Source organism: Hakea prostrata, chromosome 5, assembly GCF_041222555.1.
Source record: "Hakea prostrata isolate BN-2017 chromosome 5, UWA_Hpros_2, whole genome shotgun sequence".
NCBI classification, from domain to species: Eukaryota; Viridiplantae; Streptophyta; class Magnoliopsida; order Proteales; family Proteaceae; genus Hakea; species Hakea prostrata.
The window spans coordinates 3,828,789-3,854,376 of record NC_142604.1 but is presented as its reverse complement, the minus strand read 5'-3'; the positions used below and the strand labels follow the sequence as shown (position 1 = coordinate 3,854,376).

Sequence of the window (25,588 nt, the reverse complement as noted above, 5' to 3'; positions counted from 1 at the left end):
GCTTCATATTTTCCCGTCCAACTCTATTACCATTGGGATAACTAGGCCATGCTGGAGACCGGAACACAGTGCACTTGGTAATTTGGCTCCCATCGCCAGGGTGCTGGCAGAGTAAACAGAAAATTACTCTATTTAGCAATAGACAGATGAAATAGCAAGTGTTCATACACTTATTTTTTTTGAAACTTTTTTTGGGTGAAAGCAAGCCTTAACACGCTAGTAACCAGCTTTTGACCATCTGTATTAATACCCTGCAAGATGTCAGAATGCACCCGGTCCCTGACGGCTTTACCACCACAAATTACAGGGGGGCCAGGGCTGGGTGATGGAAGGTTGGTTTTTTTTTTTTTTTTTTTTACCTGTGGGGCCCACTGCTTTTGTGGAGGTAAAACCGTCGGAAAGCACTCTGTGCTCTCCTGACGAGGTGATAATCCAAATTCGTCAACATGAGTGCAGAAAAATCCAAATGAAAACACTTCCGGTCATTCATGCAATGGCAGAGGGATTTTCCATTGTATTTAGAAGCATAGATAACATAAACAAACTTGCACATACTGCCACCATACAATTAACACTGATCTCTCTCTGGGTTATTTTTTGTAATTTTTTTTTTTGGGGGGGGGGGGGGGGATGAGGAAATTAAAATCAACACTGCAATTACGAAATAAACAACAGAAACAGCACCTATAATTTTCATAATTAGAACAACTTGATTAGTTTATAATATCATTTCAAGAACTGATGATCATTCACATATGTAACCAACATATTACTATAGATAACAATTTAATCCGGTATGTGATCTTACATTGATGATCAACTTGTGCACATCGGTGAATCCAGCAAAACAGCCGAGAGACCTATAAGTAATTCTATATCTAGGTTAACTCACGCAATTCCTATATAACATTTTTCTTTCTGTTAACCCTTGCTAAGCAACATTTGAATAAATGGAATAGAGTCAGTTAGAAATAAATCCTTCGTTTGGCCGTGAGAAGAATGCAAACATGCCACAAACTCAAGCAGCATAAATAAGTGGCTGCCACTTTAAACTTGGCACAGTAAACCCATCATCTGTCAGCTAAACAAACCTCGGGAGTGACAAGAAGGATCATAAACAGGTTTGTGCTTGAAGATGATTGATGCTTTGATGCACATCCAACATTTCCATATTTTAACAGGAAAGAGGAGGCATCTAGTGCAACGGTGATTGCGAAAACAATTACCAGACATCTCTAAGATAGCGTCCTTCCATCTGCAGTTTCTTCACTACAGCCTCAGCCTTGGATGAATCCACACTTTCCTGAAATAAACAAAATTTATAATAGAAGGGTTATTGCACAAAATATATTGCATACAACACCCAAAGTGAATAAATAGAAGATGGGATTCCTCCATTACCCCAAGAGGGGAAAAAAAAACACGAAGGAAGAAGAAGAAGAAGAAGATGGCATTCATCAACTTATCGCACTACTTTAGTAACAATTTCTTCTTTGGTTAAGCCTTTCAAAGAAGCAAGACATGTTGACTTATTTACTGTTGTAAGATATGCAAGCTGATTTGATACCAATAGCATTTCTTTCCCCTATATAGACATTTTTCAAATAACTTCCTAGTAAATTTGAGTCTAATGTATCTTAAAGATGAAGAATATGTTCAAAGCCGGATACCACTTACAGATACATAGAATATTAAAATTATAGTTCAGAATTGCTGGAAGGAAAACATTGAACCCACTGAAATTAGTCAACATTTCAACTGCCCAGTGTGCCAGTTTGATGACAACTAGAAAAGAAGGTTCCTTTTTCTAGGCAATATATAGTTTTTATGTGGACCAGAATTTGAAGAGATGGACAACTTAAATCAGAGAGGGAAACTCTATACCTGTTCTTGAACAATAGTGTGCAAACCCCGGTGGACATCTTTAGCCATGCCCTTGGCATCTCCACATACATAGAGATAGCCACCACTTGAAATTAGACTCCAAAAGTGTGCTGCCTGTCATACATGATACAGCATATCAATTAAAGATGTGAGAATGGAGTACAGGTAACAGTAATTAGTACTACTGTCTGCTTACTTTATCCATCATTTTATGCTGAACATATTCCTTTTTTGGTCCTTCACGTGAGAATGCAATGATTAGCTCAGACAGTGCACCTTGATCAACAAAATTATTGAGTTCATCCTCATAGATGAAATCCTGCAAACAGAGATCAATATTAGGAACTTGTCATACCATAATAAGAACGTGTAACAATTGCATGTGATGCATGAGTTTCTTTATAGATGAGAACCTTTTATATGAATCTTATATTTTTTTATCTTTCATCTGAAATTCCTTCACAATTGAGTTCATGGATCTTACAAGATTTGAAACTCCGTTTTGTGGCCGATTTCAACCAGCCTTCGGCCACAAAACCAAGATATGGCCAAAATTTCAGCCATCTAGGCTGACACCTAGTACTTCTACTAGGAAAATTTGGTGGCCAGTTTCGGTCCTATTACCTGGGTTTTTCAGTTTTTGCATACACCGTATTTAGAGCATAATTAACACAATGGAAAAGGTATTTTGCATAAAAAAGTAATGAAAAGTACTCATACATATACTAAGAATTGAGAGACAAGAGTGTTTACTCTGAAAAATACAAAAAGTTGCAAATTGTAACAAAAATGCTTAAATGTTTCATACTATCAAATAGAATATTAAACAACATTATAAGCACAACCTAATAAGCAAAAAGAAACTTGTGCCGAGAATCCAAGATCTCCATTTAAATCCAGGATGAATTCCTCGGTGGATCCAACCTAGAAGCCGCATGCCACTGCATCTATCTCAACCTCTCTTATTATGGTGGGGCATACACATCCCATATCATGGTAACTCACATATATTAGATTCAATGTCATCTATCATGTATAAAAATTAACTTTTTTTACTCCAAAAATTAAACTTTTAAAACCCAAATTTTTTTAAAATACTAGCACTTAAAAAAATAATAATAATAATAAAAAAAAATGTTTATAGATCATGATCATAAACTGAACATATATTCATTTGGAAAGAAACAAACATGTTTTGATGCATCAATTATCAGGAAATCAAAATTTTGGGATGAATACACATACCTAACATCAAGGTGTGTTTAATCCCCAACAATCTAGCAAAGAATATGCTTGTTGACAAAAGGATGTACGGATTTGGGGGAGAAGTAAGGATTTGAAGCCAAAAAATGGGAAATCTTATCGAAATCTACCAAGCGGTACCGAGACGACATCTGCAAATGCGCAGATCTCGTCGAGACAGGGCCTAAGAGGGATTTACATCCTCTGTAATTCCTTTCCCTACAATTCCCTGCAATTCCCTCATTGGATTGTGCCATGTGGCATTTAAGTAATCCAATGGTTATCCAATTTAAACTAAATTTGAATTTTATTTAAACCCACCCATAAATTTGAATTTTATTTAAACTCTTATATGTTGGATAACCATTGGATTACTTACATGCCACATGGCACAATCCAATGAGGGAATTATAGGGAATTGTAAGGAAAGGAATTACAGAGGATGTGGATCCGCCTAAGAGTGACTTAAGATGGACTGAAATGGTCAATACGGTCCATCCTGGTCGAAATTAGATGGACCGAGATTTGGCATTTTCTCTCTCTCTCTCTCTCCCTTTTTCTTTTTGGGGAAGGGGGATCAGTGACTTTCGTCTCATTCTGTAAGATACCAAAATTTTGGCAAAGATTTGTGGAGATTTGAACCATGGATCTTACAATCCACTTGAATACTACAACACTTTTCACTTGGTCTGTAAAGCAATATAGACAACCATGTAAGTAAGTTAGGCAATTCATCATGCATCCATCAACCCATCAAAGTATAACATTATGCATTCCAATTTTCCTTTCAATTATTTTCATCTCTCTTATCTGACATTATAGTCTTGAGCCTAAGCAAATCCAGAGGATGCACATTTCTTTTCACCACCAAAGGGGCTTCTATTCTTCACCACCGGATTGACTTCTATCCCTTCACCATCGAAGTGACTTCTAGGCACAAGGCCTTGTACACCTTGTGGATCGCTATTGGCACAGACTCAATCTTTCCACTTTTCAGTCTTGCTTCATGCCCTCCCATTTGGGTACACTAAGTGTTAGGACTTACAGAAGCCATTACATTTTACTTCTTTCTTTATATTCAATTTCCGTATTGCATTACTATACCTTGTCCATTTCAATGTACTTTTTGCCTTTCTGTGATACAATTCATACAATCCCATCATTTAAATAAGAAAACATGCAAGATGATTCTGAATTTAACAAGCATAAGCATCATTTCAAATTCCTGATTAACAATTCAAGAATACATCAGCATTTCAATCAAGTTCTTAAGCTGTCATTCGATCCCATGCATTTCTATTCCATTCACAAAACAATATATATCATGCACTTTCCATAGATTGCATAAGTAAATAAACAATATATATTTTATATTAACATGTGAATGCTACTCATCTACTAAGTGGAATCACCCACTGATAACATACATGGGTTGGTCAATATCACTTACCTGTTCCATGTGTGCCTTAATCCTGGTTCAATTAAAAGTTTGCTCTTTCCTATATTCCGAACAATTATCGGCTATTTTCGAGGACACGTGAACCAACAGGGGGTTTCCCTTTTATTTTCTCTCTCCTTAAGTGTTATGCAAATTCTGTACTTCATTTTCTCTCTCCTCTACTTGCCCTCTCTCTCCTCTTGTCTCGTTAATGGCTTCTTCTCTTTCCCTTAACTTCTCCACTTCTTTTCTCTCCTCCTTAACTCCTCTTCTATTTTCTCTCTGTTCTCTCCATTCTTTCTCCTTCTGTCACCTCTCTTTCTATCTCTGTGTACTCTCTCAATTACACGCATAAACCACTTCTCACATCTTAGTTTTGTCTTTTCAATTTTCTTTCCACTCACTTCTCTTATATTACACGCATATGACACCACTTCCTCTTTCTCCTATTTACCTTATCCAAGTAAATTATATAAAATATAATTTGAAGTAATGACACCTAAGATAGGTGTCGCTTACTCTCTTCTTAATAGTTCTCATGTATAGGTGTATTAGTTAACTGTCTTCCACATGAAAGAGGTGGGAAAGAGAGGGGGTGGTGTCATCTCCTCTTATTATCACGTATAAGATATATATATATATAACCTAATAGTGGCTTCTTTATGGGTTCGTGGGCCCACTCTATCATCTTACACAGGGCCCACTTTGAGGTGTGAATATTAATATCTCCGAGTTCATATACCGTTGTGGGACCCACAAGTGATGTCAAACCTCGACCATAATATCAATTGGAATTCAATTCCATTTAAGCTATCTTTTACGACACTTGAACCATTTGATTAAACCATCAAACCAACCATCATGATCCATTAATAATCTTAAAGACTGAAACATTCGCAGACAATGATAAAATAATAATATAAAAAGATGCAGGGCATCACATCCTCCCCTCCTTAAAATAAATTGTCCTCGAAATTTGCATACCTGATCAATTGAAAAGTTGGGGATATCGAGTCTTTATATCGGATTCAAGCTCCCACGAGGCTTCTTGACCCGAGTGATTGTTCCACAACACTTTCACTAATGGTACCGCCCCTGTTTCTCGTTTTTTCTCTTTTCGTTGTAGTATCTCAATCGGCTTCTCTTCATAGGAAAGATCTTCTTTCAACTCCAATGGTTCGTGTTGTAACACATGAGCAGGGTCTGCCACATACTTCTTCAGCATAGATACATGAAACACATCATATATGTTGGACAAATCTGGAGGTAGGGCAAGTCTATATGCTACTTCTCCAATTTTTTCCAGGATCTCAAATGGTCCTACATATCTTGGACTTAGTTTCCCCTTTTTGCCGAATCTCACCACACCATTCATTGGTGCTCTCTTTAGGAAAACTTTGTCACCCACCTTAAATTCTAAAGGTTTCCTTCTAACATCTGCATAACTTTTTTGTCTACTTTGAGCAGTCCTCATCCTCTTTTGTATTAGCTTTATTTTCTCACAAGCCTATTGTACTAGGTCTGGCCCAAATACCTATTTCTCACCAATTTCATTCCAACATATTGGAGAAGCCGATTGAAATACTACAACGAAGAGAGAAGAAATTGAGAAACAGGACAATACCACTAGAAAAAGTGTTATGGAACATCACTCGGGTCAAGAAGCCTCATGAGAGCTTGAATCTAATATAAAGACTCGATATCTTCAACTTTTCAATTGATCAAGTGTGCAAATTTTGAGGAAAAAAATTATTTTAAGGAGGGGAGCAAGTCATGTCTCGCATCTTTTTATATTATTATTATTTTATCATTGTCTGCGAATGTTTCAGTCTTTAAGATTATTAAAGGATCATGATGGTTGTTTGATGATTTAATCAAATGGTTCAAGTGTAATTAAATAATAGCTTAAATGGAACTAGATTTCAATTGATATTTTGGTCGAGATCCGACATCACTTGTGGGTCCCACAACAGTAGAGTTAGACTGAACTAAAAATGAGGAAATGATCAACAAAATTTTCTGACCCCGGAGGTATTAATATTCGCACCTCAAAGTGGGCCCTGCGTAAGATGATAGAGTGGGCCCACGAACCCATAAAGAAGCCCACTATTAAGTTAAATATATGTATATATATATATATATATGTATGTATGTGTGTGTGTGTATGTATGTATATGTATATATATATATATATATATATATATATATATATATATAATGTGGTAATAAGAGGAGAGAGAGAGAAGGAGGAGATGACACCACCCCCTATCTCTCCCACCTCTTTCACGTGGAAGACAGTTAACTAATGCACCTATACATAAGAACTATTAAGAAGAGGAAGTGACACCTATCTTAGGTGTCCTCACTTCAAATTATATTTTATATAATTTACTTGGATAAGGTAAATAAGAGAAAGAGAAAGAGGAAGTGGTGTCATATGCGTATAATATAAGAGAAGTGAGTGGAAAAAGAAAGAAAGGTGAAAAGGCAAAACTAAGATGTGAGAAGTGGTTTATGGGTGTAATTGAGAGAGTACACAGAGATAGAAAAGAGAGGTGACAGAAGGAGAAAGAATGGAGAGAACAGAGAGAAAATAGAAGAGGAGTTAAGGAGGAGAGACAAGAAGAGGAGAATTTAAGGGAAAGAGAAGAAGCCATTAACGAGACAAGAGGAAAGAGAAGTAGAGAGGAGAGAGAAAAGGGAGAACGTGGAGAAAAGGAGAGAGAAAAGAAAGAGAAAAATAAGTACAAAATCTGTAGAACAACAAAGGAGGAGAGGGGAAGGAGGAGAGAGAAAATAAAAGGGAAACCCCTTGTTGGTTCCCGCGTCCTCAAAAATAGCCAATATTTGTTCGGAATACAGGAGAGAGAGCAAACTTTTAACGGAACCAAGATTAAGGCACACATGGAACAGGAACAGGAATAGGTAAGTGATATCGATCAACTCATATATGTTATAAGTGGGTGATTCCACTTAGAAGTCAAGTAGCATCATGGTTATTAAAGCGGCAAAGCGACCAAGGCGATTGGAGCGCCGTCTTGGCGACGCTTAGGCGGCAATGAGGCGATCAAAGCGGTTTAGTCAATATTTTTAATATAACTAATTTTAAACTACTTTTTAATACAAATACTTTTTATAATAAACTAAAGTACTAACAAACATTCAACAATCACATTCATAAAAATAAAATAAAAAAATTCAAGAATCACAATTATGAATAACAATATTAATCATATATAGTTTAGCGAAATTATTTCACAAATTATTTTTAATATGACATTTTTGTTAAATATACATGAATAATATTCGAATTGGAATCAGAATTGATGTATCCATTTTCCCCTTTTTAACCAAACAATGCCGACATGATAAATTAATAGAGCTCATTATTCCGATTTCCAAGTCATTGTTTATTTAATGATTCATTGAATATCAATGTTGAATATGGCTCATGCTTCATATTCTGTGGCCGATAGATACTTTGGGCCTCAGAGTTCATTTGCAAATTGGGTCTCGATTCCGAAATGGCTCACATATTTAAATTTATATACGGCATTGTAGAATAAATTATGATTAAAAAAAATTAAAAATAATATGCACAAATTAAAAAATGTAAAAAAAAGTAGCTGCTTTAGCATGTAGGCGGTAATATGGCACAAAAGGCGGTAGTGCTTAAGCAAAAAAGCGGCAATAAATTAGACCGTTAGTTAAGCAGTCACAATTTAAGCAGTTCAAAAACCGCTTTGCTGCCTAGGCGTCAGCTTTGATAACCATGGGTAGCATTCACATGTTAACATAAAATCTATCTTACTTATTCACTTATACAATTTATGGAAATGCATGATATATTGCTTTGTGAATGGAATAGAAATGCATGGGATTGAATGACAACATGAGGATTTTATTGAAATGCTAATAGTATTCTTGAACTGTTAATTAGGAAATTGAAGTGATGTTTATGCTTGTTAAATTCAGAATCATCTTGTATGTTTTCTTATTTAAATGATGGGATTGTATGAATTGTATCACATCTTATTCAGATAAGGCTAAGTGATAATTGAAATGCAAAAAGTACATTGAAATGGACAGGGTATAGTAATGCAATGCTGAAATTGAATATAAAGAAAGAAATAAAATGTAATGGCTTCTGTAAGTCCTGGTACTTATTATACCCAAATGGGAGGGCATGAAGCAAGACTGAAAAGTGGAAAGATTGAGTCTATGCTAATGGCAATCCATAAGATGTACAAGGCCTTGTGCCTAGAAGCCACTTCGGTGGTGAAGGGATAGAAGCCACTTCAGTGGTGAAGGGATAGAAGCCACTTCGGTGGTGAAGGGATAGAAGCCACTTCGGTTGTGAAGGGATAGAAGCCACTCCGGTGGTGAAGAGACACAAACCACTATGGTGGTGAAGAGATAGAAGCCACTTCGGTGGTGAAGAGATAGAAGCCATTTCAATGGGGAAGAAAAATGTGCATCCTCTGGATTTGCTTAGGCTTAAGACTATAATGCCAGATAACAGAAAATGAAAAGAAAATTGGAATGCATAATGTTATATGACTTTCATGTGTTAATGGATGCATAATGAATTGGCTAACTTACTTACATGATTGTCTATATTGCTTACTGGGCCGCAAAGTTCACTATTGTAAATGTTGACAGGTCCTCAAATATATGACAAGGGCAAGGGTGCTGCCACCCAACAACGCCTTTAAAGTTGAAGATGGAAACTATTTGTCTATTTGCTGCAACTAATGTTTATTTAATGGACTGTGGATGTATATATTCCTTTGAGACTGTATTTACTTAACTAGATAACTGTTGAAAACTCAAATGCAAACATAACAGGACTTTAGACTGTATACATATGTTTATAAGTCAAACTGTCAAACAGGTTGTCTGTTTTCATCCTTGGAAATGTTTAGTTTAGCATTTTTGTTTTAGTGGTTATAAACAGGTTGATAAAGAGAGAAAATGTCATGTGCCCTAGTTGAATGTCCATAATGTGGGCCCCACCAAGCTTATGAAAACAATAATTTTTAAAGAAGGGAGAAATATATATATATTATTTTTTATTTTACTTCGTTAAAGGGTTTTTCATTTAAATATGTTTTTCTTCACCAACCAAATGAATCTCTACCAGATCATCAACTTTCATTTTGACAGCCTGGAGATTAGGAGTTAACAACAGAATTTTCAACAATATATATATGAATTGTCAAGCTCTATTTCCCAAAGTGTCTACAAAAGAAAATTGGTCATTTCTGGAAGAGAAACCATGATTTCTTACCTTACTAAGTGTTCACAAAAAGCACTAGGAAGCCCAACCTCAGATAGGGGAAGCCAAAGCTGGAAAGAGGGTTGTGTGTGTTCTTTAATTTTCTTTTGGAAGGGGAGGGGGTGTGAGGAGGCTACGGAGTGCCATTACAAAAAGTAGCAGAAGAAGATAGCTTTTCTTTAAGGAGATGGAGTCCCAAAACTGATGAGACTAAAGTTAGGAGTTCCATTTCCTAATATTTTGTTCCATCCATATAATATTTCCCTACTGAGTCACGTAAAGTATTCCCAACTGATATGGGACTTTACAAACCAAGACTTTAAAGAGAGCTGAACTAACCCATACCATCAAAATGATTAATGAGTAAAGATCAGCTAGATGGGACGACCCAATCTTTTTAGTCAACTTAGAATACACACACTAAGGCAAAGCATCCCTGAACATAGTAACATCCGATGCCTAAACTAAGGGCAATGGGATGTGAGCCAACTAACCATCTACCAACAATTGTCAACCTCATCATCTCATACATTTGTAACACCCAATGCTTCCCTCAGTATCAATCTTATCACCACTTAGCTGTTGCACAACAAAGGTGATGTTCTCATTCTTTGGCATGGCAAAGTCTAATGAACTGATTTTGGGGAGAAATTGGGAAGAGATTGGTAAAATTGCATCCTTTACTCCTTTTAACTAATACATCAATATTTAAAGGGCAATAAGCATGGCTACAGACTCTGCTTATAATCTTCTAGGTTTCAAATAGACATCCTTCAAAAGAAAGGGGAAAAAAGAAGAGGGGGGGGGGTTGGGGGTAAGGGAACGGAAACAGGTGCTATTGATGCCAGAATAAACATTAATATAATTAGAAATATACCACACCAAAATCACTACTCATTAATCATTTTGTAGAAACACTCATGATTCATTTTCAGATCTTGGAACAAGAGATAGGCCCAAGGCCCAAGCAAGCAGGCCAAACCCTAGTGCAGGGGTATTTTGGGCATTTTAGATCCTATTTCATTGCTGGAATCTAATTCCAGACTTCTAGCTTTATTAATAGAGTCCCAATCCATTTTAAATTTCTTATTTGAGTTGTGATTGAGTTGGTTTCATTAGTTAAGTTGTAGTTAAGACTTTTTACAAGAAGAGTTCCTATCTTTTAGGAGTATGTTCTTTATTTGAATTACTCTTTATTAATGGCTGTGATTTACTTCAGTAAGGAGCCCTTCTTTAAAGAGGCTCTTATAGATAAGTTAGTTTTTTAATTAAGAAGAATTCTTTCTATTTAGGTGGTGGTTAATTAATAGTAAAAAGGTATCCTAACTTATAAAGGAAACCGTGGTTAAGTTGGTCTCTAAGTCTTAGTTGAGTCAAGAGTCTCCCAGTTTGAGTTAAGTTCCTTTTTTTTTATGTGAGGCTGTAAATAAGCCTGCCTATGACTGTAAACTTTGGTCTGCATTGAATAAAGATTGAATATTGCTTGTGGGAAACAAGTTGGTGTTCCCTTTGGGAGGGCCTCAGCAGAGTTAGAACTTTTTGATTCAATTGCAGCAGCCTCTCTTCAACAAATCAGTAGATTTCTATCATCTCCAGCAATTAAACAAGTACCAGCACCCCATCCCCTTCTCCCACCTCCTTTCCCCTCTTGTGCAACTCCAAGGATCCACCCCCCCCTCGCAGGCACCCCCCCCCTTCCCCTGTAATTACAGCAACACCCTAACCCTCCCCCACATCCCCTAGACCCCTCGCAAATCACCCCCTGCCCCTCCCCTTTTCTGCACAACCCCAGCAGACCCTCCCCTTGCTGCTGCATCTCAACGGAAGCTTCCCCCACCTCTACAACTCCCCTATCCCTCCACCCCCGTGACACATCCCCGCCACTCCCCCACCTCTCCCTAACCCTACAGCCTTCCCATTCCCTCCCTCTACCTATTGCACCCCTCCCACCCCTCCTCTGACTTGCAGCAGATCTGAGAAAAACAGAAAAGGAAAGAAGAAAAGAAAGAAAAGAGTTGAGAATACCCAAGATGAATTTCCCCATCTTTGACATCCCCTCAATCTACACTAGACCTTACCTAATCACCCAAATTACCTCATTCCTCTTTCCATCAACTTTAGGCTTAACTTTGGATATCTCCAAATTCATCCCATACAGATTTTTGTTAAACCATTAACAAACCTTAGGATCCTAATTGTATTTCTTTATCTTCTGTCAAATTCCCATCTACCCACAGGTTCCCCTCAAATTATTAGATTAATTGCTGGAAGATTCTAGGCAAATCCTTAATTCTAGGAATCTTCCCAAGAAACCCTAACCCTAGAATCAGGTTCGCATCAAATATATGTATAATAAATGAGTAAAATTTATATACAAACATAAATATTTATAAATGTCAAAAAATTGAGAAAACTAATATTGGATGGGACTATGAATATCATTCATTACCATTCTGTGATTTCTACATCCAAAAAAGAGAAGAGCAGGACCAAGATTAGCTCCCTCTTCTTTCAGAACCAGTCTCTCCTGAAAAAGAAAAAAAAAAAAAAAGAGGACCGGGATAAGTTTCAACTTAAAATGCAAAGAGAACAAAACCAGGCGAAATAATTCATGAACTCCTGCAAATTACCTGAAGAAATCCTCGAAAAGGTGCTAATCCAGTACCAGGCCCCACCATGACAATAGGAATGGAAGGATCCGCTGGTAACCTAAAGTTTGATGACCTAACAAAAATTGGGGCCCAGCTGCAAGCATTGCTTTCCTCCAAAGGAACAGAGTGCTATAATTTTTGACAAAAAACATTAGACAACATCAACCATTCAGTCTTGACAATTTTCTATGTGAAATCCTGACAAAGCCTCTATATGATAATTATTTAAATAATGAAAAAAAAATACGGTATTCTGCATGAATGGGTCTACCTTCATCCATGTGGAGCACACACCCTTGTGAAGCCTCCCAGTGGAGCTTGGACCATAGACCAAAGCGCAGGTTACATGAATCCTAGAGGGGGAGAATCTGCGAAAAGTACAGTACACCATCCAGATAAATAATGTGGAACCAGCCTAAAATGGTAAAACTGGAAATTTTAGAGAAGAGGGAGACACCTTGGGGAGGATGATATTGAATAATAACGAGGCTGTAAGTGAGGGGCTACAGCTGCAAAAAATACACCCAGGGGAGGTTTTGCTGATGGGAATTCAGCCATTACTTCTAGCAGACTTCTCTGACTCCCTACAACCCATTGTGCATACTCATCCTGTGAATTAAGAATAGAAGTAAAATTATCAAAAAGACGGCACATAAATACAAACCCACCTGCAAAAAATAATAAAAAAATAATAATGGAGACTAGGGAAGCAGGAAAAAGCAGCCAACAAGCTGTTTGGATTGTGGACTAAAACCAGAAAAAAAGAAAAAGAAAAATAATGGAGTCATTTGTGAACCTTTCCCTCTGGCGATGATAAAAATTTTAGTCTTTCTGCTTCATTGGGTTCAGATGCATGAGCAGCCAATGCTAATAAACTAGCCTGAATAAAGAAATCAAACCATTCAAATGTCAAGAATAACCAAACTTAAGGCCAGTAACAACACACAACTGACAAGAACTAGATATAGTACCTTTCTAGGAGGATTCAAGAGATCTGCATAACGTGCTAGTGCAGTATGTAATGTGCATGGACCAGGGAAAGGAGGCGGCAATGAGCTCCGCAGGGGTGTACCATCTTCATCATCCGAGTGAACTGAAAACAACAATTCCAAAGGCTGACCAAGCAATTTTCCAGCTTCCTCAATGGTTTCATCACAATTCTCAGCATAAACACCGACATGGTCTCCAGTTTCGTATCTACACAAAAATTCATAACCAATTAATGTTGGCACTAGAAAACATACAATGGTAAACAAGTTTATGATAAATGTAAGGTCCATATTACAAGCACGAGGATGCAATGCAAACCCAAAGGCATAAGCAAGCCAAGGTTGATAACGGTGGAGAAATTATTAATTCAAAATAATATACCTGCAACAGTGAAGAAGATAGATGATAGTGATGAAACATGGCAATCCTAGAGTCCCACTAGTTGTACAACTGTCGAAGTCCTACCTTGATCCAACTTGAGTCTCACAAGTAAAAGTTCACAAGGAGTACAAATTTTCTTTTGGATTCATGGTTGCCAAGAGAGGGCCCCACAACTTTCTTTCACAGAAATGGCAGGGAGGCTAATAACTCTTGGAACTTATAAAAGATATTGAAGAGAATGTCAAGACAAGGAAATTTCCAACAAGTCAAAATAAATAGACCTTAAGCAAAAAACCTTAAGACTAACACTAGACACTGGACTAATACTTAGGGAATTGAAACGATTAACTATCAACCTAAAAATAGAAAAGAATAGAAAAGCCCATAATTAATGCGTTGGAATATAAAGAGGTCAAAACACTTTTTTCCAGGGTAAAGGAAGTCAAAACACTAGAAACTAGGAGTATAAGCAATCTAGTAGTTTCCTATCAAGACAGCAGAAACCAAAGAGGCTTGGAGTGCCCTAGCCAGCATAGACTTGGCTGGGTCAGCAGAACAATGATGCCCTGCACCAAGATGGTTTTTCATTTCAGAATACCACACATAAGAAAGAAAAAGGTTCAAATACCTGCCTCTGTGACCTGCACTAGCAGAGTTAAAAAAAAAAAAAACTTAAGGGACAAGAAAACCAAAAAACATTTAAGAGAAGGTTTTACCTGTGAATCATGGGCTAAGCTAATCTTGTAACATAGATGGTAAAGGGAAGACAGGGCCGCCAATAACATTACAATCATCAAGATTGTTTCATGTTTCAGGAATAGTCAATGAGTTCCATTTCACATTTCACTTTCACTTGTATATTAGTTGAACCAACAGGTGATATCCAGCATCAGTAAAAGTGCCGTGATAACAACAACTCATGGTTTACCAACAGTAAAACCCTGCACTTTCACAATATTGAAGTCTATATCACTGTTAATTTATGCATGCATGTTATTCTGACCAGTAAAAGTGCTGTGACAACAACGACTCATGGTTTACCAACAGTAAAACCCTGCACTTTCACAATATTGAAGTCTATATCACTGTTAACTTATGCATGCATGTTATTCTGACCTATTGGCACTCAGAGAGCCCTATCAAACTACAATGTTTACCTACAATGAAACCCTGCACTTTCACTCTATTGAAGTCTATATCACTGTAACTTATGCATGAATGTTATTCTGACCTATAGGAACTTCCCTTAAGTTCCTACGGATGCCCATGGTAAATCAACCAGAAAAGGGAACCAAGGGGAACAACACTCAAGATAAATAAATAAGCAGGACTTACGTAAGCCCAGTTCCTGATATGTCAAACTCCAGATGGATGCATGATCGGTCTGAATCAGGTTTATGAAGCTCCTTTCGAACAGCAACATTGGTTCTTCAAGAAAAGGGAAACAGCATTAGTTTTAAATAGTACGAATGGGCAAAGAGAATCAATGGATATGTGAGTTTCCAGCTACCTGCAAGGATGGTGAATGTCAAACACAGTACCCCCATTTGCCAAATTTAAGTGTTTATCCACCAAGGCTGCACCACTGGGATCATGAATCACAACCCTATATTCAGGAATAGCAGCAGTGTATGTAGCAGGCACCATAGTAACATCTTCCTCATCCCGCAGTAACTTATCTAATTCAGGCCACAGTGTTTCTCGCCTATAATAGAAGAACCATAAGGTAAATGGCAAGATATCAAAACAACAATATCCATAGGTCTTTCTAGCACCTCCATCTTCCCACACTAAAATCACAATTAATTAAAGATGACCCAAGCAGCAATAGAGGGTAGAAAACCCATGCATGATTACCAAGCAGCAAAATCGTCCTCAATGCACTGATCATCATCACCAACACCAAGTGGAACAAGACGCTTTGCACCTAATTCATTAACCACACGAAATCCTTTGCTGAGTTATACAGAGATTTTTCAAATCATAAAAGATAAGAAAGTCCATTGTAGCACCAACCACAAGCAGCCGTAACATGTGAAGTACTTCCGGCAAATATCAAATATAAAGTTTCCAGGCATATACCATGATGGGTAAACGTGATATTAATTTGATATGGGAAAAATTTAAGGATGCCTAAAGATAATTGACGAAGAGAATAGACACCCCAAAACTATGCCAAAATGGTAGTCACATCCATTATTACCATTAGTTGGTTAGAGAAAATGAAGAATATAACTTAGTTGTATCATTATATATGTTATAATCTAAAATGACTAATGGAGGAAGAAAGAAGACGAAATTTAGGATTCTATTTTACTAGGGCCAATCCTATAAAGTCACAAGTGATTAAGGGGAATTTAGGATTCCTGAGATTATCTGACCATGAGTTAACGGACTTTGCAAACAGAACGGAGTGTACCACTATGCAAATTTAAGAGACATTTTAGGGGCTCATTGCCAATTTGGCATCATTTTGGGGCGTCTGTGCTTTTTGCCAATTATCTTGGGGTGTCCCTAATATCTTCCCTTTTAATTAAAGAGACTCAAGATGGGGAAATCACAAGTTAGAATCACAATGAAATGTTTTAGGTTCATAAGTTTTATGCTAAGCCAAACTAAATAAGGATGTATGGACTATGGAGTGCAATAAGTTAATTACAGATAAGGAGTGGGTAAACAAGATGATAAGATTTAGGATAAATATCACTTACCTTCCCTCTTAGTTGACCAAATGACACTTGAACCCCTTTTTAGTTGAATAATATCACTTACCTCCCCTCTCACCTAGCAAAGTTATCAAATGCCTCCCTTCTGTCAATTTTTTCCAATAAGTTCTAACTTTACTATTAAATATTTTTCTAAAATCCCAAATTACCCTAAATTAAAAAGATATTTTTAATTTAAATTCCAAACTACCCTCAAGTAATATTATTATTAAAATTTCAAAATACCCTTAATTACTTTAGTAGTTAAAACATTAAATTACCCTTAATTAATTTTATTCCAAGACCCACAAATACCCCTTTGTCTTATAATTTAGATGCATTTCTTTCATTAGGAAAGAAAAAGAAAAAGGAAACCTAAGAAAGACAGTTAATTTTTATTTTTTTATTTCCTTTATTTATTTATTTATAGTTCTAATGAAAAAGAAACATATAGATGAAGAAGATAGGAACATTTTGAAATTTTAATAATAAAACGAATTGAGGTAATTTAGGATTTTAACTATTAACATAACTGAGGGTTTTTTAATAATAATATCAACTGAAGGTAATTTAAGATTTTAACTACTGTAGTAATTGACGGTAATTTAAATTTTAAATTACAAAATATTTCAATTGGGGGTATATTGGGATTTAAAAGAAATATTTAATGGTAAAAATAGAATTTAACGAAAAAGTTAACCAGAAGGGAGGTGTTTGATAACTTTGCCAACTAAGAGGGAAGGTCAGTGATATTATCCAATTAAGAGGGGGTCCAAGTGTCATTTGGTCAACTAAGAGGGGAAGTAAATGATATTTACCCTAAGATTTATGATCAAGAGATAAACCCATGCGCCTTTTTCATTATCTGCATTCATTCTTTTTCCCCATTTTTATGTTAGGCCCATTGTTGTTATTTATTTTTTATTCATTTATTATTATTTAATTTTTTTGCAGGGGGGCAGAATTGAAGACCATGTCACCAAAAGAATTAAAATAAAGTAGCTTTAAGAATGACCACAGCAACACCCACGGGGGTAAAAAGTTTTCATTAAAAGCAATATAGAGAAGAACCGCTCAATTGAGAGAATTCTAGATATGGTGATGTTTATATTTAAGGTATAGTCATTTTAAAATGTGGTAGCCATCGTGATTTAGTGATCATTTGGGATTTAACAGACTGCAACTAAGGATTGAATTTATCTACAAGAAACTTGATTGTTTTTCTTAGATATTGAATTCTTGTATTCACTTTGATGGATCATATATCAATGAAAAATAACTCGACCACATGCATGAAAACAGCTTTGGGGGATGTGTGCATCCAAATCCTAGATACTTCCCAAACTGAAAATGGCATTTTTTTTTCTCGCATTAGCAAGCGCAAGAAACCTCCTCCTTTCATAATTTGAGAACCCAACTCAATGAGCCAAAAAAACTGAGTTGGTGCACTTCCTTTCAGTAGAAGTTGAATCCAAGTTTGGGTGGGGAACCATGCAACTACGGCAAAAAGCAGAGATATATCAAGATCTTGCCGAGATAGCAGGATACTACTGGGAGATCTCAGATATTAACTCATATGCTACATCCCCTCGGAATCCCAAAGAAAGAGATATTACTGAGATCTTGGTGAGTTCTTGATCTATGCCTCCTATTATACACAATTCATTGAATCCACTACTTGTCCACATACACTATTCTCCATTTATACGTAATATATTTTATCTCTTTACCTATTATTAGTGTTTTATGCTTCAAAACTATATTTTGCCTCAACGCCTACATCCTAAGCATTTGCATATGCTTCTTGACCATTTCCTTGTGCATCTTTAGGATATCTTATGTCTCTCCAATACAAAACATCTCTTCAAATCAACTTTATATACCACGCAACACTGATACTTTAACCTTGCACATCAGCACTAGAAGCTATTTTCCATATACTTCTTGACCATTTCCATGTGCATCTTTAGGATATCTTGTCTCTCCAGCACAAAACATCTCTTCAAATCAACCTTATACACCACGCAATACTGATACTTTAACCTTGCACATCAGTACTAGGAAGCTACTAATACCTTTGACAAAGGAACTATCATACTTAAGAATACCCTGCAAATAAGTTCTCCTCAGACTTGTTGCTGATAATTGATCATTTTTCTTTTCTTCCTTTGGGTTGGGCTTGACCATTGGCATACTTTGTATCTCCTCCCCCCTCACCACCGCCCTTCTTTTTTTTTTTCCTCTTTTGGTTAATGAATTCTTCAATCATCAAAAAAACAAAAAAGAGTTTCTCCTCAGATTGGTAATACTTTTGATGAAGGAACTATCCTACTTAAGAAGTACCTATAATATAAATTCTCGAAAGTTCCTGACAACTTGTCAGATGGCTGCCTTATGAATCCATCATAATTAAAAGCTTGTTTACTTTGTCAAGATTAACTGGAAGGGTGATAATTGTCAGGTGAAACAGCATCAACATCCACACAAGTACCAAACATGTCAAGAGTAAGCTAATGTGATTGCATACCTTGCTCAATTAGTTGCTCGTCCAAAACTTTGCCAATCTGTTTAAAGAAAGGAAGTAGATAAATAAGAACAGAAAGATGAAAGTAACTAACTTGAATTAATAAGATATTTACTTTATTGAAATGTTCATATTGACGATTTCCCAAGCCAAAAACACCATATGTGAGTTGCTGAAGCCAAGTTCCCCTTTCGCCCTAAAGAGAAACACAAATCTTTGCCTTCATCATCTTAAAATCTTTAAGGAAATGGGAAGCATATCAATTTGTGACCTAAGATGATAGTATTATGCCATTATTGAGAATCACCTCATTAATCCATTTATAGAATCTTGCAGCATTGTCAGTTGGTTCTCCATCACCATAACTGTATTTTGAGCTTCAAGTTAACTGAATGAACATCATGCTTCCAGCACTAAAAGAATCTGACCTACATTTTAAGGTAAACTTACGTGGCAACCATGAAAAAAGCCAGTGTCTCTTTTTTCAGTTTCTCCTCGTATTGATCATCATCAGCCGCATAATCATCCTAAAGGGTTGTATATCATAACGCGTCACAATCGGAAGAAACCTAACTCAAGCAAAATAATACAATGGTGTCTTCATAACATACCAGGTCAACAACTTTCACAAGTGCTTTATCATACCTAGCCTTGATTTCCTCCAACAGTGCCTGTCATAAATAGATCTCAAAAGTCAGCATCTTGATATAAAAGTTAATCAAATTTACGTGATTCCTTAAATCAGAATCCTAATACAAGTCGAATATAAAATACCTCTTCTTTCACAATCGCATTTTAAGTATAATTGATGGATCTAAACTCGAGAACAGACACAGGAAACTAGACAGGAAAAACTCTCAAAAAATTGAGCATTTCTTATATTTTTGTTCTTCTAATGTGAGAAAGTAAGATTCTCTTCAAACAAAAGGAATTAGTATTTCTCGTGCAATATAACAGGCAGAGCAACAGTTGGAGTCCTAAAAAAGTAATTCAATTCAAGCGATCACTTTCACACAACAACTATCAAAAGGGAGAAGGAAAAAGAGAAATTTCTAAAGTAGAAAGTCAGAATCCACCTTGGCAAATCCCTCAGCAGTACCAGTTTGAGTACCGAAAAATATTGTAACTTTAGTCTTCCCTGGTTCAACATCGACTTCCTCCTCTTCGTGAAGAGATATTGAATTAGGAGCTACGAACGGCTTGGGAGCTTTTTCATGAGCCGAAGATCTTCTCCTTACAAAGTAAACGAGTCCAACGAGCACTGCAAGAGATGTGGTCACAATAATGATAATGGAATCGGAAACCTGTCCAGATCCAATCGAAATTCCCAGAAGTGATTCCAGAGAACTGGTCAATTTCGAAATGGAACCCATTCTGGCTCTAACTATGGTTACTCTAGAGAGAAGCTTCACCGCAATTTAGAAAAAAAAACGATGGAGGCTTCCCTCCGAAACCAAAATTGAAGAACCCTAGAGACACATGCAAGGTGCGAGAAGATGAATGGCGTCGATGGCGACCGTTATTTCTTCCCAATATCCTGACGGACTGACCGAGAGAAGGCTTTGACTTCTCCGATCATTGGTCTTGGGTCAGAGCCCACATGGCCTCGTGGAGTCATGTAGCATTCATTCATAAATGACTTTTATACCCTCCAAAATTGAACCTGGAATTCTGATTTACCCGCTAAAGAGATTCTCTGATCTGCCAGCAGAACCATAATCAGAATCGCACTGGACCACTCCCTAGATCGGTTTATTTGGTTGGCTAAAGGTTTGTTTGGTTATATGAATCTTGAAATTTCAATATCAGGATTCATAAATAGAAAATTACAAGTCCTATCCTGGTCCAATTGGATATACGTGTCATTTCATTCTTTTTTTAACCTATTTTTTTCCCTTTTTCCAATATTTGCAAAGATCATAATTTTTTTTTTTTCAAAGGGGCTTCATTAAGCCAGGGGAATGGATATTACTATGTCTTAGCGAGAGTCAAACTCACGACCTGGTTTCAACCATTAGAACAGCTTTGCGTTGGCTTGCTGAGGACCACAACTAATCCTTCAAGAATCCAATTCGATGTCTAATCTGGGATCCAGTTGGTAAGTTTAATTATATAGGACATGGTCCCACTTGCGAGACTCTAAACCGCAAATGTAGCCCTTAGTAGGTTGTTTACTTCTCTTGATTAGGCTAATAGCAATTTGTCTAAAGGGTTTTTTTTTCTGTCATTTCTTGTTTTAGTTATGTCAGTTTTAGATATATTTATCGTTCTCAAAATCAAATGACAGATTTTATGAGGAATCTAGTGGCAATCCCCAATCACCACCTTTTGGCTGAAATTGCTTGGGTCATGTGCATTTGACAAGTCAAGATTTCGGACCATCATATCCAAAAGCTTGGTCGAAATTGAATCTCGACTGTTGAATTTCAATGGTCGAGCTCAAGACTTTGATCCGATGGCCCATAGTGTATGACTTGACGGGCAAGACCCCTTTTGACCTCTAGTTTTTATTCATTTGATAACACCATCAACTTCTGCTTGACTCGTTCTTTCATTACAAACCATGCGGTTGGGAAAATTAGTTCGGTTCAATTCTGCTTCGTACATATGACATGTTAACCCAACTGAACCGGAATAAACCAACGCAAGAGATAAAAATTGACATCTCACTCAAGGGCCGTTTGTCCATTTTCGTGGTTGAATCATCAGGCTAGGCTGTCCAATTCCTGACCGTCCGATCAAATTACCTTATCTTTGCCATAAAATTAGCTTTAATTAATGAAAAAAAGTAGAGATTTAAACTAAGTTGCACGTGGCTCAACCATGATAAGATTACATATCACGCTATCATGGTCGATTACTGCCACTGGGTTTGGCTTCACAGCAGGTTCACACTTCACAAGAAAGAAACTGCTAAATCATCACACTTCTATCCCTGTAGACACCATCATAGCAGGAAGCCCTAGTTTGCAGAGAAACGATTTCTATCGATTTAACCAAGAAACTTCAAATCCTGACTCGTTAAAGATGCTAATGGTCAATAGATTCTCTCCAACCATAATTATCGCCATCATCATGTGTTGATTCAGGGGATTGGGGGATGATGCAACCGTCCACGCTGTTCATGAACACAAGCCTGAATTTCCTGCCAAAAGTTTATAGTTTCGCGCCATTCAAGCCAGTATATCTTAGAAACTCTCTTTATCGGTGTCCGATGACTAGTTTCGGCGGTTTAAGAGCGAAAGCTGAGATGAGTGGTTCTTCTTCGAGTAGTGGCGATGGTTTTCAGACACTGTTAGATTGTTTGGGAAGAGAAAATGTGGAAGATGATTTAGTGGTGTTGTTTGCTCATTTACAGTATGCTTGCAAGAGAATTGCAGCGATTGTGGCTTCTCCCTTCAATTCGGAGCTTGGGAAGCGTGTGGGACTGGCGGCATCTGCAGGCGCTGGCAGAGACTCTCCAAAGCCCCTAGATATTGTTTCGGTATTCCTACTTCCCACTCTTCGATTGAATTTTTGGAGGTATATACTTTGTTTTCTGAGTATCAAATTTCCAATTTGCAGTTCTGATTTTCTTAAAGCGATTCCTGTTGACCAAAAAGAAAAATTTTGGCGTCCAATTTTTTGGACTGAGAGAGAGAGAAGAAGAAGTTCAATGGTGTCAGTATATTAAAGATAAAGGCAAAGACAAATAAACTAATAAGGGAAGAGAAGAAGACTTCTGCAGATATGAATCACCCAATTCTTCGTTCATTTATTGAAAAACTAAGATGGCAATAAATTAAGGGGGGAAATTTGCAGATCTTTCGTGGTTCTTCTAATATTGAAGACTTCATATGTTTCAGAATCCCCTCCTACCACAGACACAAAAGAACTCACAAGAAATGACTAAGATACAGCACTCCCTTGAATCTGACGGACAAGTCACACACAAGCCCACTAAGTTATGAAATTACAGCCTTTAATTCCATTGGTTAACAGGTTAAGTCACTCTTTTGTTTAAAAAGTTGGCTACAAATTGGGAGTCAATGACCATGGACATTGAGATTTTACACCCACTTAAAATTATGATTTTGTCATCCCAAAAGCAGCTACATTCACAGGTATGTGGGTTGCAACGTTTCCAAAATTCCCATTTAATGGAGTTTTGATCACTTCTTCATTTCAATTTAGCCAATAACTAGTGAGAAAGCATATGCATAGCTTAAGACTTTGCATCTAGTATGGCTTCAAAGTTCAAATACAGCTGATAGGAAGGCAAGAATCCTTGTAGCCAACCCCAAGTATGGGCAAGGCTTGTTCTTGTTGTTTAGACTATAAGACTCTTTTTGAGAAAGAAGGGAATTTTTCCGTTTTATATAAATATCATGGCATTTGTTTCTGGTTCAAATCCAACAAGAAGCACTCTTTAATTCAGGACAAGAGTCTAATAGTAGAAGAAAAGAGGTGGGTGTGGGGAGGGGGAACAAAAGGGAAACTGATGAACAAAAATGTTTCTCTTGTAGAATGAAATTATCTTGTCTTCCCTCAAAAGTTCTGGTAAAGTCGCTGTCATGGCTTCAGAAGAAGATGATGCTCCAGTTTGGATTGCTGATAATGGCCCATTTGTAGTGGTCACTGACCCTCTAGATGGTTCTCGGAACATTGATGCCTCCATTCCAACTGGAACAATATTTGGCATTTATAATCGCCTTCTTGAAGTGGATCATCTGCCTACAGAAGAGAAGGCCGTGCTGAACTCGCTTCAGACTGGGGCAAGGCTTGTAGCTGCTGGTTATGTTCTTTACTCATCTGCCACCATATTCTGTGTAAGTTTTGGTTCAGGAACACATGCATTTACTCTGGATCGGTCAACTGGAGACTTTGTTCTTACACATCCCAACATCAAAATTCCCACCCGAGGTAAAGCTATTAGCCTCTCAATTTTTTGATAGAAAATTGATGATTGTACATTGCAATGAACAATAAGTTGATAACTATTGTGCCATATACATTTCTTGTACAACGCTGCATCTTTCTCTTGCTTCTCTGTCTACATCTTACCATGGCTCTATTTGGTCACAAGGAAAATAAATTGAAGGGGAGTGAAAATTTTCAAGCCTAAAAATCATATTTGTAATAATTACACAATATACTTGAATGAATTACTTAAATTTCTTGTCGTACTTGGTAATAATACTTTTTAGTTTTCAAAACCAAAAGATTCAGATGCAAAGTACAGGGAAATTTAGTAGTCAAATGTGGAGTGGTTTGGAGTTTTAGTAATATCACATGAGATATGAATCTCAGAAGCTTTTAGGTTTGAAAACATCATTTCCATTACCCTTAGTTCTGCTTGCAACCTGACAGGAGCCTAAGGGATGGCATATATGTTGACGAAGTTTCAGTTGGTTATCAATGTGGTGTAACCTTTGGTTTGACAATGGTTGGTAGTTCCAACTCCTGTGCGTTGGTTTTCTGTGTGTGTGTTTCTTATCAGGGTTTGGGTTATACTAAGTGAAAAGATGTACAAGAAAGGGGAATGTCATTAAGAGTTGCGCTTTCTATATCTTTCATCTGAACTTTTACTGTTGTAATTTAGACTCTTCTTGCAGTGTTCTACTGTTCACCATCTTAGACTTTGTCATGGACAGGAGGAAGGTTATGTTCATCTGCATTGTTTTCAAATAACCAACTGATGTTAAACCCCTCATTATGTCCTGTGTCTTCATTGTGTAATAATGGGAGCTAGAATTCCTATCAAGGGGTCTTCTTTTGATCTTTCAGTATCATTAATGTCTATAAATACTTTTTATCAACTGTGTTTTCCTTTTTTTTTTTCAGGGCAAATTTACTCTGTAAATGATGCTCGGTATTTTGATTGGCCTCAAGGTTTAAGGCAGTACATTGACACAGTTAGACAGGGAAAAGGGAAGTACCCAAAGAAGTACTCTGCCCGTTATATCTGTTCATTGGTTGCTGATCTCCATCGCACATTGATGTATGGAGGGGTAGCAATGAATCCAAGAGACCATCTTCGTTTAGTTTATGAAGCGAACCCTCTTAGCTTTATCGTGGAACAAGCTGGGGGTAGAGGGTCTGATGGTAGAAGTAGGATTCTTTCACTCCAACCAGTTGAGCTGCATCAGAGACTTCCATTATTCCTGGGTAGTTTGGAGGACATGGAAGAGTTAGAAAGCTATGGAGATGTCCAACAGAAGGTAAACCCTGGGTATGAAGTTTGATGCAGTAGTTATCTACTGATTATGGAAATGGATAATCAAACTTGAACATTTTATTGTTCAATTCTTCCATATCTATTGTAGAATCAGGACATCATCACAATTTTTATGTATTTTTTTCATAACCTAGTCACTTCCATGAATTTGTTTTACTTATCTTGGTGGAGAATATTGTGGTTGCATATTGAGATTGGAATTATAAGAAAAACCAGAAACGAGCAACCCAAATTACTGATTCACTCTGGAGCATTTTTTGAGAATTTTTTACTGAATT

General features: G+C 36.9%; 2 protein-coding genes across 2 annotated transcripts; one reads left to right on the top strand and one right to left on the bottom strand.

Annotated features, from left to right (window-relative positions):
- Positions 1-652: 652 nt before the first annotated feature.
- On the bottom strand, positions 653-20,687 carry LOC149014465 (NADPH--cytochrome P450 reductase-like). The gene is made up of 18 exons (XM_089155028.1): positions 20,170-20,687; positions 19,705-19,764; positions 19,544-19,620; positions 19,401-19,458; positions 19,209-19,289; positions 19,097-19,133; positions 15,722-15,791; positions 15,375-15,569; positions 15,200-15,292; positions 13,465-13,690; positions 13,290-13,373; positions 12,951-13,102; positions 12,765-12,861; positions 12,473-12,622; positions 12,292-12,369; positions 2,081-2,203; positions 1,885-1,998; positions 653-1,303 (listed from the first exon to the last, which is right to left on the bottom strand). The coding sequence occupies exons 1-18, from the start codon at positions 20,464-20,466 to the stop codon at positions 1,223-1,225; spliced, it is 2,073 nt and encodes a 690-aa protein (XP_089011154.1). The 5' UTR covers positions 20,467-20,687; the 3' UTR covers positions 653-1,222.
- Positions 20,688-21,944: 1,257 nt separating this feature from the next.
- On the top strand, positions 21,945-25,553 carry LOC149014464 (Inositol monophosphatase family protein). The gene is made up of 3 exons (XM_089155407.1): positions 21,945-22,577; positions 23,599-23,995; positions 24,917-25,553. Exons 1-3 carry the CDS (start codon positions 22,194-22,196, stop codon positions 25,315-25,317), a joined length of 1,182 nt encoding a protein of 393 aa, XP_089011533.1. The 5' UTR covers positions 21,945-22,193; the 3' UTR covers positions 25,318-25,553.
- Positions 25,554-25,588: the final 35 nt, after the last annotated feature.